Source organism: Saccostrea echinata, unplaced genomic scaffold, assembly GCF_033153115.1.
Source record: "Saccostrea echinata isolate AGI-Se365-2 ecotype Australia unplaced genomic scaffold, CSIRO_AGI_Sech_v1 ptg000029l, whole genome shotgun sequence".
NCBI lineage: Eukaryota > Metazoa > Mollusca > Bivalvia > Ostreida > Ostreidae > Saccostrea > Saccostrea echinata.
This window is the reverse complement of record NW_026889778.1, coordinates 18,330,759-18,348,652: the sequence shown is the minus strand read 5'-3', so window position 1 is coordinate 18,348,652 and position 17,894 is coordinate 18,330,759. Positions and strand designations below refer to the sequence as shown.

Sequence of the window (17,894 nt, the reverse complement as noted above, 5' to 3'; positions counted from 1 at the left end):
CCACTCCCGTTTTCAATGATCTTCAAAACATATAAAGACAATCAATATAATTAAAGTGCTATTTGTGTTAGGAAATCTGCAATGAAATTTGGTTGCTAGTTTTGATGGAGCATAAGGCATATATACCAATACATGTACATTTCTAATACAAAATACAGGATATTTCAGAATTTCTTCCAGAAATATTTATTCACGTTTTATTTGCAGCCGAAAATCTGCATCCTAACTTTTTCCTCATGTTGTAAATTGCATGAAGTATAAAGTGCAATTGATAATAATTATGCATACACTAATAAAGTAACAAATTTTTCTTTGTACTTCTACTTTATTCTCTTTTTTTCAAGCAAACTTGATAGGGAACAGCAACACGGAATCCTCTGGACATTCCTTCTAATGATGGAAGAGGTTTTCCAGCCTCGTTTTCAATATCGTAGTCCCGCACCAGTGTTGTTATGAAAAGAAACATTTCCATTTTAGCAAGATTTTTGCCAAGACAGTCTCTGAGACCTAAAATAAACAATTTCAAAGTTTATGTTGTTAAACATTTATTATGTATGCGAACCCTAGCAAAAAGTTGCTTAAGTTAACTATAGTAAACTATTAATACTTTACTATAGGTTACTATAATAAACACGTCAAGTTTGATACGTTGATTTACTACAAAACTTTACTTTTGAACTTTCTTTTTGAGATTTCAAAGCTTAAAATCTCTTACGTTTGATAACACTGATGTAAAATTTGAAAATGATATGTGAATATACAAGTAATAGTTCCATTTATTATAAAAATATGCACGTATGAATTAGAGAACATCAAATATAACTATCTGAAATTCATAGTAAAAATACTCCGCTTTACTATTAGTAAAAACTTTGATTCTATATTAAACCATAGTTAACTATATTAAACTGTAGTTAACTATATTAAACTGTAGTTAACTATATTAAACTGTAGTTAACTATAGTATTTTTTGTTAGGTGGGTCTCATTAAAGGAAAAAAAATGGCAAAAAAATTATTATTCTGATCGTAACTAGATGCATAAAATGATTAAAAATTAGAACAGTTATCATTTATGAAAAACATACCCAATGAAAAGGTTGTATAAACCTTTTCATATCCAAACAATTGGCCGTTTTCATTGATGAATCGTTCTGGTTTGAATTTTTCAGGCTCCGGAAAAATGTTCGGATCCATGTTGACTGTGCACAAGGCTGCCATCAACCAGGCATCTTTTGGCAGCGTATAACCATTGACCGTAATGTCTTCTGAGAACGTATGTGTTGGCGGAATCACGGTGGTGAAAGAAATACGCAGGACTTCATACATTACTGCACGACAGTAGGGGAGCTTCTCTTGGTCTGCCATGGTAATAGATGTATTGGTTCCAATATTTTCTTGAATTTCTTTGCGCATGCGTACCACTACATCTTGGTTGTGCAAAAGGTACAAAATGAACCAATATAACTCATTAACGGCTGGGGTACTGGTGAAGTATAATGCATATCCCAAAACTAGGAGGTCCCTATCTGAAACAGAAAATGCATCTATCATTATCCTACATGTATATGTATACGAGGGGTTATCAAAAAGTTCGTGGACTGATGCGATAAAATTAATACTATGTAGTCGTTGATTACAAAATTTATAGGGAACATAAAACAACAAAAGTTTAAGAAATTTTGAAAATTTCAGCTTGATATGTTGATAATTTGCCAAATTATCATAAAATAAGAAGGACATCATATGATTATCCGGCGCTGTCGCCGTTTAGTTTCATGACGTCCGACAACGTCATTATTTCTTAATGCCCGCTCTCTCTGCCTCAACACACTTATCTTGATGAGATTCTCAGGAGTAAAGTAAAGATTTAAAACCGTCTTGTTTATATGACTTTACAATGTCATGAACACCTGATTGCAATGCATTAATATTGTAAAAATTAAATCTATACATAGGTAGAGATCCTCGCTTGATTTTGCCAGAATAATTTTCTTCTCGGAGTTCAATGTGAGCCAATGATCAACGTCACTTTTCAACGTGACTGACTTTGGACACCCTGACTACAAATCGACATTAACCCTGTGTCTCTTTTCTTGCTGAATTAGTTTTAGTATTTAAAAACAAGTACTCTGGGTGTATTTTATTTCTCTGTAGCTTGCTTAAACATTTTCTAGGTCTATTTCAGGTACCCAGGGGCTGAAACTTTATAGAATGTTTTCAAATGACACCCTACCCCCTTTCGACGTCATTTTTAACCCCTTTATTATTTGGACATTCAATATAAAAATTACGATAAAATATCCTAGAATATACAGAATGAGGTAAAAATTGCAACTTTTACAGAAAAATTGTGTCATATTACATGAGTGAATTAATAGGATTTTCGGATGACAAATGCTCATATTAGAAGAGTTTTTCTCAGATACACGCAGGTAGAAAATACGTCACGTTCGAGGTTGCGCCACATGGACATACCATTGCTAATAAAAACATTTACGATTCACTAAAAAATAAAACTTATAATTTGTATTTCATGTTACAGATAGAAAAGAAGATGCTTATTCAATATTTAAAAATTCATTGATATATCTCAAGCGGTTTTACATTTTATGACGCTAGTCCACTAACTTTTTGATAACCCCTCGTATGTACAATTGTAAAATACTAAAATGTGCAATGCTGACGAATGTTGACCACATCTTTCTATAACATTGAACCTATTGGGTCTCTTTGATGCGATTGAGAACAAGTTGGAAAAACATGCTTGCTTATTTCTTTGGTGGATTCTAACAAACTAAATTACATCAAGATTTATTTGCCTGCTTTGAATGAATGTGTTGGCGAAAATTTTTCAATAGGAAATTAAAAGCATGAAACTATGGCGTTTGATCGTGTTTGGATGATTACGAGACAATTTATTTTACTCATGTGTATCGCATTGCCTGGATTTAGGTACGGCATGACATTGCCGGTTGGCATTTTTTTCATAGGTCGAAAATACAAAATTACACAAGTTATTTACCTCCAAAGCCTTCCAAGCTTTCCTTACTTAATTTTCTCTTTCTCTGTTCCCTTAAAAAGCTATAAATAAAATCGTCGGACTTTGGATTTTCAAGTGTTTCTTTGTGCTCGTCAACTGACTTTTGAACGATTTTGAAGATTTCATCAACCAGGAATCGTCTCCTTCTAACTTTAAATGGATCCCCTGGTATGTACTTCAGCCATTCCAAAAAGTTCAAAATTATCTGATCATGAAATATTTCCATGGCTTCCTCAAGTAGATCCACGAGTCTTGTGAGAGTTGCATCATCGTGGTCAAATCTGTGTCCAAAAATTAGAGATGATATGATATTGTATTGACTTGTTTTGATGAGCTTGCTCACATCAAAAGGTTGACCCTTCATCTTGTCTATTTCCTTAAAGAAGTCCGGTAATTCTTCTAAAACCCGAGTTTCGAGATTGTTACCCCCTGAGTCAATGGATCGCAATGTTTCGTGTCCAAATTTTCGTTGATTCCTCCATATCGTACCAGATGCTCCAAAGATACCTATTAATAAATCATGACTGGATACACTTATAATTATATAATTTCACTCTTCTATGGTTTTCCGACTCTATTTATGGACGCTTAAGAATATTAAGCTGATTTTTGGTATGTAAGTTTCTTTTGAAGAGCTAAAGATCAAGTCTGCGTTTTGTTCCGCTTCACTGATTTCTGAAACGTTTATTGATATTGCTCATAAGGGAAAGGGACTAGTATTGTTTATGTAATGTTGCACAATGCTTCTTTCATAAGATTCTTTTGTAGCATAAATCTCGTGAAAATTAGCTTGAATAAAGTTCCTGTGAACAAAATTTAATTTACAGTTTTTCTTTTGAAAGTTGCATTGTCATTTTATTAAAATTTATCTTCTATTAAAGGGATTTTAAAACTACATCGATGGACTATAAATCTACTAACTTTTCTCATTGCATTCTATCCAGTATCAGACAAAGTTCTACAAGTATAGCGCCTTAAGGCCCATGAAACTCAAAGCATCACAGCTTTACCTAAATTGAAGGTTACATGTACCTGATAGTTCAAAATATTCCGAAAATCCAAACGTTGCAGTGTGGGCAGATGTTGATTCGCCATGCTTTTCTAGAACTTCTTTGATTGTGTCATAGCCACAAACGACAATGATAGTCTGACCAAAGACCTTCAGCGTTATAAAATCACCATGTTTCCTCTGTAGGTTGCTGAAATTATTAAGCATCTACGTCAAAAAACAGCTGATTTTTTTTTACTTTCTCTTTCTATGTTTACTCTCTCTTTCTATGTTTACTCTCTCTTTCTATGTTTATTGTATGTACATGTACACTGTTAATTAAGTTTTAATAGAAATTACAATTTTCAAAATTTATAATTTAATAGATTATATTCAGAATATTCATTTTAAATAGTACATGCATGTATTGCTTTCTATAATGTTTTAAAGAAAAAAATCAAGAACATTACAAAAGCATAGTAGCGTCTGGTTTAATGTCTACGTTTCCAACTAGTAGACGTCCAGGTTCCCTCGGCGGAAGATTCCTGTTGTCACGTGTCCAAAACATTGCCAGAAAACCGACCAGTACAGCAGTACTTAGGAGAAAAACCGGCAGAGATATCATGGACTTCTAAAGAGAATGGGAAAGAGCATCACATTTTTGTGCCATGCAACATTTATACTCTCTCTCTCTCTCTCTCTCTCTCTCTCTCTCTCTCTCAGAATGTTTCACATATCCTTGTGAAAGACACTTACATTTACAACTGGCAAATGTTTTGATTAATTGATTGTATGTTGTTTAACGTCCCTCTCGAGAATTTTTCACTCATATGGAGACGCCACCATTGCCGGTGGAGAGCTGCAAATGTTGTCCTATACTCGGCACTTACGGCCATTGAGCAGTGAGGGATCTTTTTCGTGCCAGCACCTACTGCGACACGGGACCTCGGTTTATACGGTCTCATCCGAAACAAATGTTTTGATATACTGATATGAATTAAATACTTTTCTGAATAATCATTCTAGAGACCATACATTTTATTTGCATAATAAAGGTAGATGATGTTTGTTGTCAAGTAGCAAGCAGGGGCATAACGAAGATTCTGGTTCCTCAATAAAATATTAGACACTCCAAAATTTTCATATCTCGTGATTGGTCGTCTATAAAATTACTTTGTTAAAAAACATTCTGATTTTATACACAAGTACATTGAAGTTGATATTAAAAGTATATATATGCTGGAGTTCCTCATACAAAACATTTACGTATATAGTCTTTGAAGACCAGGTCTTGCTATAATCTGTTGGAATTTCGATGGGCGTTAAAAGTGCTCCTTAATTTGCCGACCTGGTTTCATATTCCTATGAAACAGAATTTATTCAACAACTTCTACAGGAGAAGAAGAAAATTCTTGCTGTGGCCTTCATTTAAACATTTAGATACTAGTATATCGATGCACAATAGTTACCTACATTCGTATGTCGACACGATATATCACTGTAAGCTCGAAATAAAAGACACCAAAAATCTTCTACATCTGTTTCATATTTAGATGTTTTACTGACTATAGATGACAATGACCAACTAATTGACAAACGGGATGATCCAGATTTTCCATTGTCAACTTCACTTATTTTATGTAGTAATATTCCATCGTAACATGCAATGTTAAGGTGTTGATGTCTCCCTAATTCGATACGCAAGAGCATCTCCGAGTACGATCAATTTTAAACCGAGGAATGCTACCGACTAATGATAAAATTGATATTAAAGAGACTTCAACAACCATTTCGCAAATTCTATGGTCGTTATAATGACATTTTTTGTAAATATAACCTGTCATTGGGTCGTACTTTGTCTGATATGTTTCATACTCATTGTTTGGTCCTTTGTCATGTTCTGAATTTTGAATTTATCAGGTGGGAGTAAATTCTAAATTTTGTATTTACTCCCATCCGGTAAATTCAAAATTTAGAACATGACATATTGATTCTATAATAATTTGACTACAAATTACTCTGTCTACATGATCAATACATTGGGTTTTGGGGGGATGTGACCGGTCGACATGGTATGCTTATTCTTCCTAGACACCTAATAATACCCCTGCAGACATGTTTACGAAACTTTCCTAAGAATTGCCTTAAGAAAGTTCCTAACAATAATCTTAGGGAAATTTTAAGAAGATCCTTAGACAAACGTACGCATGTAAATCAAAACTGCATTAAGGTCGTCCTAAACTAAGACGTCTTAGGTGAAATGATTATACATGAAGTTAAAAATGGACGTACAGGAAAATTACAGTGTATTACACTAAAAAAAATACACTATGTACAATGTGTCTAGATTATATTATTTAATAAATTGACATCTTATTTTATGTTTGTATTAAGAGAAAATTAAATGAATATGAGAATTGTAAATAAGCTCGATAGGATTACTTTTTTATACTACCCTAAAAATTTACTATAGTAACTTCGGTAGTTATTTTAATACTTTGAATTACTATGAATCTTTACTCTGTTTTACTATTTTTTACATTACAGCGAAAGAGAATCGAACACGGGCCTTCCGCTGGCTTCGTGGTCCGGAGGCCCGGGTTTAATTCTCGTTCGCTGCGCCGCGTCAAACCCAAGATGTAAACACAAGTAGTTACTGTTCCTTCGCCAAGCGCCCGGTACTAGAAGTGAAAGTCACGAGTCTTTCGTATGAGACCTTAAAACTCGAGGTCCCGTATCACGATAGGCGTTGGAACGATAAAGAACCATTACTGCTCAATGGCCCTAAGTGCCGAGTATAGACTAAATTTAAAGCCCTTCACCGCATACTGTGACGTCTCCATATGAGTGAAAAATTCTCGATTGGGACATGCAATCAATTAATCAATCTTTGGTATGTCAATCTGTATCCTGTATAGAAAGTTTAATGTGTTTGTGACATCCCCCTCCAAAAAAAAAAAAAAAAAGAAACACAACCAAGACCAAATCCTGGGAGTAAGAAGTCCATAAATTAAAATCGTATGTGGATGTTAAATTTGTACATAACTTGAAGCAATGTGAAAAAAAAGTTTATGAAGTAAGCTAGATTTATATTTACTATGGGGCTTGGTAGTGTGTTTGAAATGTCAAGGGTGAACCAGGAATTTTCTAAGGGATGGGAGGGGGACATACTAATAAATTCCCAAAGGGAGATAAATAATAACCCTATTTCTCCGACTCGGATATTTTTTGACCAAAAAAAATAATCCCAACTCTCTCTAGTCGTGAAAAAAAAAAACCTGTCTGATCCCTATTTCTCCGACTCGGATATTTTTTTCGGGGGGGGGGGGGGGGGTATTCGAACTCTCTCCAGACGTGAAAAAAAAATTATCTGTATGTGTGGGGTGGGGTTGTCATTCTTGTGTAATTCTCCTCGACCAGCTTACGAAGGGTGCGTGCGTGTTACCCAAAGGAAGGGGTTGGTTGGGGGAGGGGTCGACAAGTTTATTTTTGCTAACTATTTTACATACAATTTAATAACTCTGAAAAATTATCAAAATTACGGTTATGTCCCTCATAAAAAAGTTTGTATACTTTTGTTTTTGTTCAGTTGCTCCCCATTCCCGTACTGTAACTGCGTCCTATTGTAATGGGTAGCGTATTTAGCTATGCCTATCATTACTGAATCTGATGGGGATATTGGAAAATGGACTCTTCCAATAGGCTGATCACCCTTTTGGTGGGTAAAATAAGCCAAGTGTATAAAAGGAGACGCTAGCAAATGTCAGGCCTCTTCGGACAGAATCAGTGGTTGTGAACACACAGAAGAAAGCTGAAGACGAGAGGTTATAAAGCCACTCTTTAAGAAAAACAATATAAAGAGCGAAGGTTAGAAGTAAGACACTAGTGGAAAGGTAGCAGTCTAGAGGAATTGTGGTGAGGTACAGGGGCGAAGTAATTCTGAATAAGGGTGAAAGAACCTGGTACTTCACAGAACAATAGGAACTCTGGCTGTTCCAGGAACACAGTGCAGGTTACCTTGCTCTGGAACCACGGCCTACCATTTTAAATTATATGGACATAGATCCAATCACTTACAACTCAGATAGAGTAAGAGAAAAACTATATTTTAAAGAACCCTTGTCCCTTGTAGAACCCAGTAGTTTTACACGTTACACTATAGATAAGCCGAATTACATACTACATGTAGTTATAAGTGTCTTTTCAATACATAAGAAAGCTATCATTTTTGTATTATTTTATTGTTCACCTCACAAGATATTCGTTCCTCGGGAGAATTATGTTCTTTCAGATGTAGGAGACAAGCTTTTCTACTGTTAACAACTACATTCTTCGCCAATCAAGGGATTTTTCCGAGAAATGAAAGGAAACGTTTAAACTAAAACTTTAGACAACAATGTAAATCGCCGAAAACTTTCGACCAAAAAATTGGCTGCGAGAAAGTGGCCACTGGGTTGCGAAAAAGTTATTTATCCGACATAATTTTCAATTACATATAAATATATAAAATGACTCGTATGTATACCTAGAATAATTATATTTAAAAAAAGTGTCCAGAAAACTATTCTTGCGAAGAAAAAATAATGTAAATAGGTATTTAATACAACAATGATACTTTTACGAGTAGGGTTTTTTCGTGTGTTGAAAAAGTACCTGTTCTGTTATTTAGTCTATTGAATTTAACTTCTCCCTTTCATAACACCCTCATCCCAATGACAAAAAAATAAACATCATCCACTTTTTAATGACATATTAAACATAGATACAGGTATTTGTATTTCGCCATCGTCGGATACCGAAGGGTAGTCTCGTGTTTAACTCATCACCGGGTGATGAGTAAAAGACGAGATCACCCGTGAGTATCCGACGATGGTATTTCGCAAAAGTAATTATGAACTAGTTAAATGCATCAGGAGAAGGAGGATTAAGCACTTTTCAAATTTAAATTCGATTTATTCCTCGTCATCGTAAAATTGAGAAATATAAATCACAGAAATTATCATTTATTATTATTATTATTATTATTATTCATTGTAAAATTAAGAAATTTTCATACGATGATATCTTTCTCAGTTTTCAAATCGGCTTTCTCAGTTTTCAAATCGGAATCGCGATCCCTCAAATTCAGGTTCGTTTCTATGGTGGCATATTTCTGCCCCCTACATACAAGATATAATGTTAACATGCAACATAATAATGTAGACTTGCGACTTATTTATATCAACATGCAAAATAAACATATTGACATGGAAGTTACCAATCTCTCTAGAAAATATAATTTTAATATTGGTAAACTTACTTACTAATGTCATTATATGACATCAAACAAGCAAGATACAACAGGATTATGTAGACATGCAACTTATTTATGTTAACATGCAACATAATTATGTAGACATGCGACTTATTTATGTCAACATGCAAGATAATTATGAAGACATGCAACGTATTTATGTCAACATGCAAGATAATTATGTAAACATGCGAGTTAAATATGTTATCATGCGAGATATTTATGTTAACATGCAACTTATTATCTTGAATGTTGACATAAATACCGTGCATGTAAAAAATATAACTCACATGATGACATAGATAAGTCGTATGTTGACATAAATAAATTGCATGTTGACATAAATAAGTCAATGTTGACATAAATAAATTGCATGTTGACATAAATAAGTTGCATGTTGACATAATTATCTTACATGTTGAGATAAATAAGTCGCATGTCTACATAATTATGTTCCATGTTAACAAATAAGTCGTATGTTGACATAAATATCTTGCATGTTAACATACTTATCTTGCATGTTAACATAAATAAGTCGAATGTCAACATAATTCTGTTGCTGCTTGTTAGTATGATGTTGTATAGTGGCGCTAGTAAGTAATTTTACCAACATTAAAATTACATTCTCAAAAAAGATTGGTAACTTGCATGTCAACATAATTATTTTGCAATTTGACATAATTATCTTGCATGTTGACATACTTTTCTTGCATGTTAACATAAATTATCGTGCATGTAGGGGGCAGAAATATGCCACCATACGTTCCAGATTCATTTTTAATATATTCGACCAGTGCATACTATCTATTCAAGATATATTACTAAAGTCAGGTACTCTTCATACAATTGCTCTGAAAAATATAGTTCCATTCATGATCAGAAGATACACCATTACAACAAATGTTTAGAATATTGATGTATATGTAATACGTGGAAGAAAACAAAATTACCATTAGATGATTTTAAGAAAATCACCTTTTCCCCAGAAATGTAAATAAGTATATTCATATTCCTACGCTAGCTGCCTCCTCAGTCTTTTTCACGAAAATATATAGGTCATTCTTCGATTGACAATTTTTCACCAATTATATTTTCATGATTATCAGTTGATTATTGTTCTTTAATTATCATACAATTTCTTCTGAAAAAGAATGTTTATCATTTGTTTTGTAAGTGTTTGTTTTGTTTTTTCTTTTGTTGTTTAATGACCGAGTAGTTACACAACACGTAACGTTACCTGCACATATTTCTGATTGCACAAGTGTAGACTTAGGTTTCATGGATTTGGTTTTGCAAGCACAGGTGTGTGCACTGTTTGCCAGTGACGCAAGACTGGTGACGGTATTTCCTACGAAAATGAACTATACACCATTTTCATAACAAGTGCAGTTTTTTTCCTAATAGATAAGCTGAGCAGTGAAAATTCAAGTATATTAAAAGTCGAATATCTTGGATATTGGGTAGCCCATATCTATTCTTGTTAGATTCGGATTCGATTCAAATTCAGAAACATTTCTAATGATAACAATATTTGTTTTTGAAACTCTGATGCCCTTGTATAGCAACTTATTGCCAAGGTTAGACTTTCAAAATTAGGTAAAACTCCAAAGTCATGAGTTCAAAAATGTTGATTCCCAAAGAAAGGTCTTGTCACAAAGAAAGCACTTGTAAAATATATTAACCCAAGCACTAACAGTTCAGACGTTACGGCTAAGGTTAAAGTTTTTTTTTCAAAAGTGGGACAAACCCCGTGGTCAAGGGCATGAGGTAAAAAATGTTGGTAGTCAAAGAAAGTTCTTGTCACGAAAGGTGAAAGTCATGAAGTCAAAAATATTGGTACCCGAAAAAAGCCTTGTCACAAAGAATACACATGTGAAATATGAAAGTCTTAGCTCCAACCGTTCAAAAGGTATGGACAACGTTAAAGTTTTGCAGACAGACCAACACATAAACAGACAGAAGGACAGACTAAAGATCATTTACCTCTAATCTCCGACTACGGGGGCATCAGGGAAATATGAAAGCTATAGTACCAACCATTCAAAAGTTTTGGCCAAGGTCAAATTTGTCTTAAGTTTTTCAAAAGTAGGTCAAGCGCCAAGGTCATTAGGTCAAAAATGTTTCAAGAAAAAAGATCATGTTTCACCTACAGAAAATTGTCAATGACTGAGTCTCTTCTTTAATTTGTCTGAATCAATATTATAATTATTTTTTTAAATTTTCATATCAGCAATAACATTCAATATCTACATTAACTTTTTATCCCTTGTTACATGCATTCATTTAACGATATCAGCAATGATAAGTTATTTTGATTGCATACTTTTTTTTATTTATGCACTGAACTTTTCACTCAACATGAATCTTTAAAAGCAAAAATCTATTATAAGTAACTTTAAATTAAAGGTCTCCATTTTAAACCAAGCCATCCTACCTGAGACTGATGAAGGCTTCCGTTTATTACATAGAAGAGTCGAGGTTCCTCAATTCTTAACAGAGATTGTACTGAGAAATAAAAAGTCGTCGTTTTCTTTGTGTTTACTCAGCATGCAGCCATTACTATTTTCAAATATTTTGCCAACCAGCATGTCACGTGACCAATTTACTACGTCACAGCGAACATTCCTATTTGTTTGTCGTCCATTGTATCATATCAGCTGCAGACATCATGCAATTTATTTCATTTTAAAGATTACATCCACTAGACCGTGTATTTTCGCCATTTAAAGGTTAGCTATCGCACTGCAAAACATTCATGGCTGAAATTCTATATGTGTGACTAATCTTTTGCTATGAAAAGATTTATGCATGAAATGAAATTGAGAAAAACATTTTGTTTGTCAAAAACGCATACTGACTTGAAAAGGGTAGGCCTACCATTCAGAAATTATAATTTTCCCACGGCGTCGGGCTGTGTTAGATTTTTTTTCTTAGACTAGGCTCGTTGGATAAGTCGTTCAATGATATTCTTGTGATAACTCGGTCTTGTAAAATTCATACTTTTATGGTACATGTAAGAAAAAATAATTGATTGATTGTATGTTGTTTAACGTCCCATTCGAAAAATGTTCACTCATATAGAAACGTCAGCGTATGAAGGTGAAGGGTTTCAAATTTAGACCTATACTCGGCACTCATGGCCATTGAGCAATGAGGATTCTTTATCGTACCAACGCCTACCGTGACACTTTTTAAGGTCTCATCCGAAAGACCAGTAACTTTCACTTCTAGTGCCGGGCGCTTGGCGAAGGAACAATCACTACCTGTGTTTACGTCTAGTTTTGACTCGGGGCGGCGAACGAGAATCGAACCCGGGCCTCCCGATCACGAAGCGAGCGCCCTACCACTAGGTTACCGTGGCCGGTAAGACTAATTGAAAATGTGTAATCTTCCATGGAAATCAGAGCATGAGATATTAAAGCAAATCTGTCTTTGAATATATAACATTCAATTATCTGATTCAATTGCATATATAACATATTGGAGGTAATAATTGTAGTAGAAATTATTTCTTCCTTCTGTTTTCTCAGTAGATACTGGTCTTTATTTTCCAGTATTTTATCAAATCAGGAAATGACGTCATATACAAAGTCATGTTGTCTGAGGGCACAAACAATAGTTTTGTGGCATGGAAGTTGCATTAAATCGTTGTTTGCTTTTTTTCCAAGTAAGTTGTTCCTTTGTCTGAGCCACCATGCCGTAAAGTATTATTGGGAGTTTAGAATTTTTTCACGTGGACTCATAAAAATTTCATTGAACTATGCGTAGATTTCAGCACGAATTCCCTCCGTTCGTACACGTTGTCTATTGAGCTCCCTACGCGAGCAGCGCTTCGCGCCGCTCGCTTTAATAGTAGCGCTTTATTCATTTTAATTCGTGTTGTCAATGTTCGTGAGTAACCAAAATTATACTGGATTCAAATGTGATTATGTAATTTCATGGGTTACTTGCTTACATATAAGATTCAATGAATCGATACATTTACAAAGTTGTCGTTCGTGCGGATGGATGACCCACGAAATCCACACTAACATTGATCCCCCCACCAACAATCATGATCCAACAGTAGATTGAAAAGCTTTATGGGAAGCTTGATGGCACTCAGAAAATAAATATATGTACATCGATATCGGACAGCTCATTATAAAGAATTGAATTTCACGTTATACTTACTTCCTTGCCAATGCGTGCCTATCCTGAAGCGACATTTAAAGCATTGATTATCAAGAGGTCTGCTTTGTATTTTTTTAAAATGTATATGGAAAAATGAAGCAATTAATCACAGCAGCTGTTCTTTAAGAGAAACAGTGATGCAAAATTAAGAAAAATTATTTTTATATGGTCCATGCAAATTTTGTTCAATTTTGAAAGTATAAGATTTCATAAAGTTACTAGTTTCTGAATCTTAAAAGATACTTTTATGGAGAATAAATAAATTGTCTGGCCCAAGACACTTTTTCTTCCTACTGTTCGCGTGCACAGAAAACATGAAAAAATTACCATGGTCTCAAGTCTCAAGAAGTGAAATTTCGTTATACCGAGGATTTTGATAGATATTTACCTTTGCTGTTTTCGAGTTTTATGCTATTTATAAAGTCACATGATGTTGACATGGAGTATAACAACTGTGAGGTATATACAGCCTTGACTTTTCCGTCACTTACATATTTTTTGCAGTTGAGTTTGTCACGATTTCGTCATACTCATATTTTTTATACATCTTACAATTTATGATACAAATATCATAAAAGAAATGTTTGATATTGACTCCCTATGCACCTTTAAGGAGTGAGTGAAAAAACGTGATAATCATGAACAATGATCCATGTCATAAATTCTGTATATAATACACAATTGAGAATGAAAAGACTTGATTCAAAAGTTTAATAAGTTGATGTAAAACCTACCTTGTTTAAAGATTTTCTCACTCGTTGTCACTAAAAACTCATCAAAAACTACAAAAAAGGAAATAGGAAGGAAGTAATCGTGGATTTCGGAGTCGGATTAAATATATACACAAAGCCGTAGTTTAGGTATTTTATACAAGAAGTGAATGTCATGATAGGAGAAAGTCACTTTAAGTGAACCCTTATAATCATTTGATATATTAATTGTTTTATTGCCACTCCTGGTTACATCTAGCAATGCCAATTTTATAATATCCACGACACTTTCTAGTCCAACTGTCGTATTGTAATTATTGATACAAGAATTGAAACTTTGTATTAAAACATTATACAAGACTCATCCCTCAGAAACAACTTTCAAAAAAAAATTCCGCATGCAATACTTTAAAACCTAGAAAAATAGAACAAGACACGAGGTCTGTACAAGAGTAGGTCCAAAACCCTTTTTTGATTGGGTTGAAGGGGTTTAAAGCAATGTGTCGGCTAAGACTTCTGTCTTCCAGAGACGCTAAGTACTGGAGATGATTTTTCACTTTCAGAAAAGTATAGCATATTGTATAAAGATGTATATATGTATGTGCCTTAAAATTGTTGAAAATTTGAATAAAATAAAAAAAATACGGAAATTGACACATTTTGCGACCTTTGTGTGACCTCAATACTAATCTTGAAACAAGGATGACTACCGGTTTTAATTATTAACTTGTGTATCATTATGAATGACACTCCAAAGCAGGGGCCAAAAAGTAGCGTATGGCTATATACAACCTTTAAATTTTATTGAAATTCATACTATTTTTTACTGTAAATCTCCCTTTCTGAAGCATGCTCTTGAGTATCGAAGAAGTCGGGAGACAAAAACACCATATGCAGGTGATATAGAGTCTTAATGCATCAAGAAGGAAAGTAGGAGGAGTAAGCATCCCCTGTTGACCAGTCACACCCGCCCATTAGTCCTATGTACATGTATTTGTTAAGTGAATATTCCGTAATCAGATTTGGTATGAAACAAAGGCCTAACAATGAACATGATATATTTTAGACTTGTCAAAATAGGACCCAATGCAAGGTTATATTTGCTAACAAGGTCGTTATAACGACCATGGAATTTACGAAATGCTGACTTTAACGAGATTGTTGAAATCTCTGTAACATCACTTATCTGTCAAAAGCCTGCCTTAGTTTGTGCGGAAAAACACCTTAAATGTATTTATATAACAGGATGTTAAATTTTATACAAAATGGAGTCTTTTTTTATTTATTGGAGTCTTGGATATACACAGTTGAATATCCCTTCTGTTGTAGAATTTAAGTATAAATTTACATTCAATGAAGTTAAGTCGCCCGCGTGGCGCAGTGGTTAGAGCGTCTGCTCTAGAGTCGCGGAGTAAGGAGTTGATCCGTTCGAATCCCACTGCGGTACCTGGAGACCGGTCCTTCGGATGAGACCGTATAAACCGAGGTCCCGTGTAACTGTAGAGTTTGAAGCTTTACTTCATTGTTTGTTTGTTGGTTAACGTGCCTCTCGAGAATTTTTCACTCATATGGAGACGCCACCACTTGCCGGTGGAGGGCTACAAATTTTGACCTATGCTCAGCACTCATGGCCATTGAGCAGTGAGGGATCTTTTTGTGCCAACACCCACTGCGACATGGGACTTCGGTTTATACGATCTCATCCGGAGGACCCGTCTCCAGGTCCAAAAGTGGGATTCGAACCCCCGATGTAAGGATCAACTCCTTACCCTGCAACTCTAGAGCAGACCCTCTTACCACTGCGCCACGCGGGCTTGGAAGATCATTTGCTGGACCCGGCAATGTATCTTCATTTGTAAGGATTTTTATGAAGTTTAGGAATCCAGTATAGGTAGGGTAGATCGAATTCACTTTTGTTGACTAGAATGTTAGAGATATTAAAGATTGAAATGTGATTTTGAAGAATTTCATCCTAGAGTTAAATGATGCATCTTTATCAATAAAATAGTGATTTGAAAGTTTCACATTTCTGCCTGCTTTTATAGCCGAGAAGTCCTTGGTTAAAGGAGCTCAAACCCAATCAACGACACTTCCGCTTTTACTATTTATAGAAATTTGGGTCTGTCAAAAACGGCACGATATGCAAGTTTTTTTTAAAGGAATGTGTTTTTGCGTTTAACTGCAAGACTCTCTCTCTCTCTCTCTCTCTCTCTCTCTCTCTCTCTCTCTCTCTCTCTCTCTCTCTCTCTCTCTGTTGTGTGTGTGTGTGTGTGTGTGTGTGAGACCTCAATGTACGAGTATTGATGGATTAATCAGTTTGAATGCTTAAATTGGATTTCTCCATTAATTATAAAGTAAATAAAAAATATAAATCATAATACCCTTATTATTCAGACAGACTAATACGTTTTCAAATACGCCAAGAAACAACTCTTTATTTGAAGAAGAATGTGTTCTTTAGAAAGAGACAAGATAATTAAAAGAACATGGACCTTTAAGAATCAATTGACATACATGTATTGGACAGTATCTTTAAATTCAACACATATTATCATTTGCTTTTCAAAGATTTATCAGCGATGTATTATCAATTAACAATAGTTATTTTCATTCTTATGTCGACTCGATATATCCCAGTGAGCTTGAAACTAAAGATACCACAGGTTCTGACACATCTGTTTCATATTTAGATATTTTACAAGAAAAAGACGTTAATGGTAACCTAACAACAAAGCCTTATGATTAACGTGGTGACTTCAACTTTTCAATCGTCAACTTCACTTACTTATGCAGCAATGTACCCTTATCAGCTGCATACGGGGTTTATATATCTCAGTTGTTTCGATACGCCAGAGCATGCTCTACGTATGAACAATTTCTAAAACGAGGTAAGTTATTGACAAGTTGATGAAACAAGAATATCAGCTATCTCGTTTAAAGTCATCATTTCGCAAGTTCTATGGTCGATACAATGACCTTGTCAGCAAATACAATCTATCATTAAGTCAAATGCTGACTGACTTTTTTCATACTAATTGTAAGGCCATTATTTACACACTGAATTGTCGACGGATTTTTCTGTTATTTCCCGATCATGACAAGGAGCACACGGCGGGTGTGACCGGTCGGCATGGGATCCACCCGATCCCACCTCTGGTGTCTTAGAGGTCCGTGTTTGCTCTGCTCCTATTTTGTAATGTTTCATGGACTTTTGAACTCGAATACTGTTCGTTATCTCCACATATTTCATTGTATGAATAGATTTTTACAAATTCCTTAGCTCTGTACCAATTATCAGACGCTGATTTTAAAGGATTTATTCTAAGCTTGTTTTTCTCTTTCTAACGAATTGATTAGATCACTTCTTTAATAGTATCTATACTTCCTGGGTTGTGACGTCTGCATACAAGTGAGCTGTTAGATGATGTAAGCAGTGTGGGTAGTCATTAACATAGAGAATGACTATCAATGGCCTAAACATTGGTCCTTGAGATAACGCCTCAAGTAATAATTAACTTGTCTGACTAAATTATGTACCATCTAACACATGATTGAGATAATTGGCGTTATCTACGACTACGCACTAGCTAGAACGACCAAAATCCCTACCCTGTTATTTAAAATAAATTAAAATCAATGAAAATCTGCGTTTAATATTTTAAATATTGAATTAATGTTAACTTTAACAA

The 17,894-nt window shown here is 34.5% G+C and overlaps 1 protein-coding gene across 1 annotated transcript; it reads right to left on the bottom strand.

Annotated features, from left to right (window-relative positions):
• Window positions 1–306: 306 nt before the first annotated feature.
• On the bottom strand, window positions 307–11,850 carry LOC133195674 (cytochrome P450 2B1-like). Its single transcript, XM_061331568.1, has 6 exons — window positions 11,757–11,850; window positions 4,500–4,660; window positions 4,074–4,240; window positions 3,024–3,548; window positions 1,087–1,527; window positions 307–507 (listed from the first exon to the last, which is right to left on the bottom strand). The coding sequence occupies exons 2-6, from the start codon at window positions 4,652–4,654 to the stop codon at window positions 326–328; spliced, it is 1,470 nt and encodes a 489-aa protein (XP_061187552.1). The 5' UTR covers window positions 4,655–4,660; window positions 11,757–11,850; the 3' UTR covers window positions 307–325.
• Between the last annotated feature and the right edge of the window lie 6,044 nt (window positions 11,851–17,894).

Coding starts and splice junctions, on each gene's coding strand:
- LOC133195674 (XM_061331568.1), bottom strand. CDS start 4,654: ATGATATCTCTGCCGGTTTTTCTCCTAAGTACTGCTGTACTGGTCGGT. Junction 3,549..4,073: donor GGAATATTTTGAACTATCAG/GTACATGTAACC, acceptor ATTTATTAATAG/GTATCTTTGGAGCATCTGGT. Junction 1,528..3,023: donor AAGCTTGGAAGGCTTTGGAG/GTAAATAACTTG, acceptor TTTCTGTTTCAG/ATAGGGACCTCCTAGTTTTG.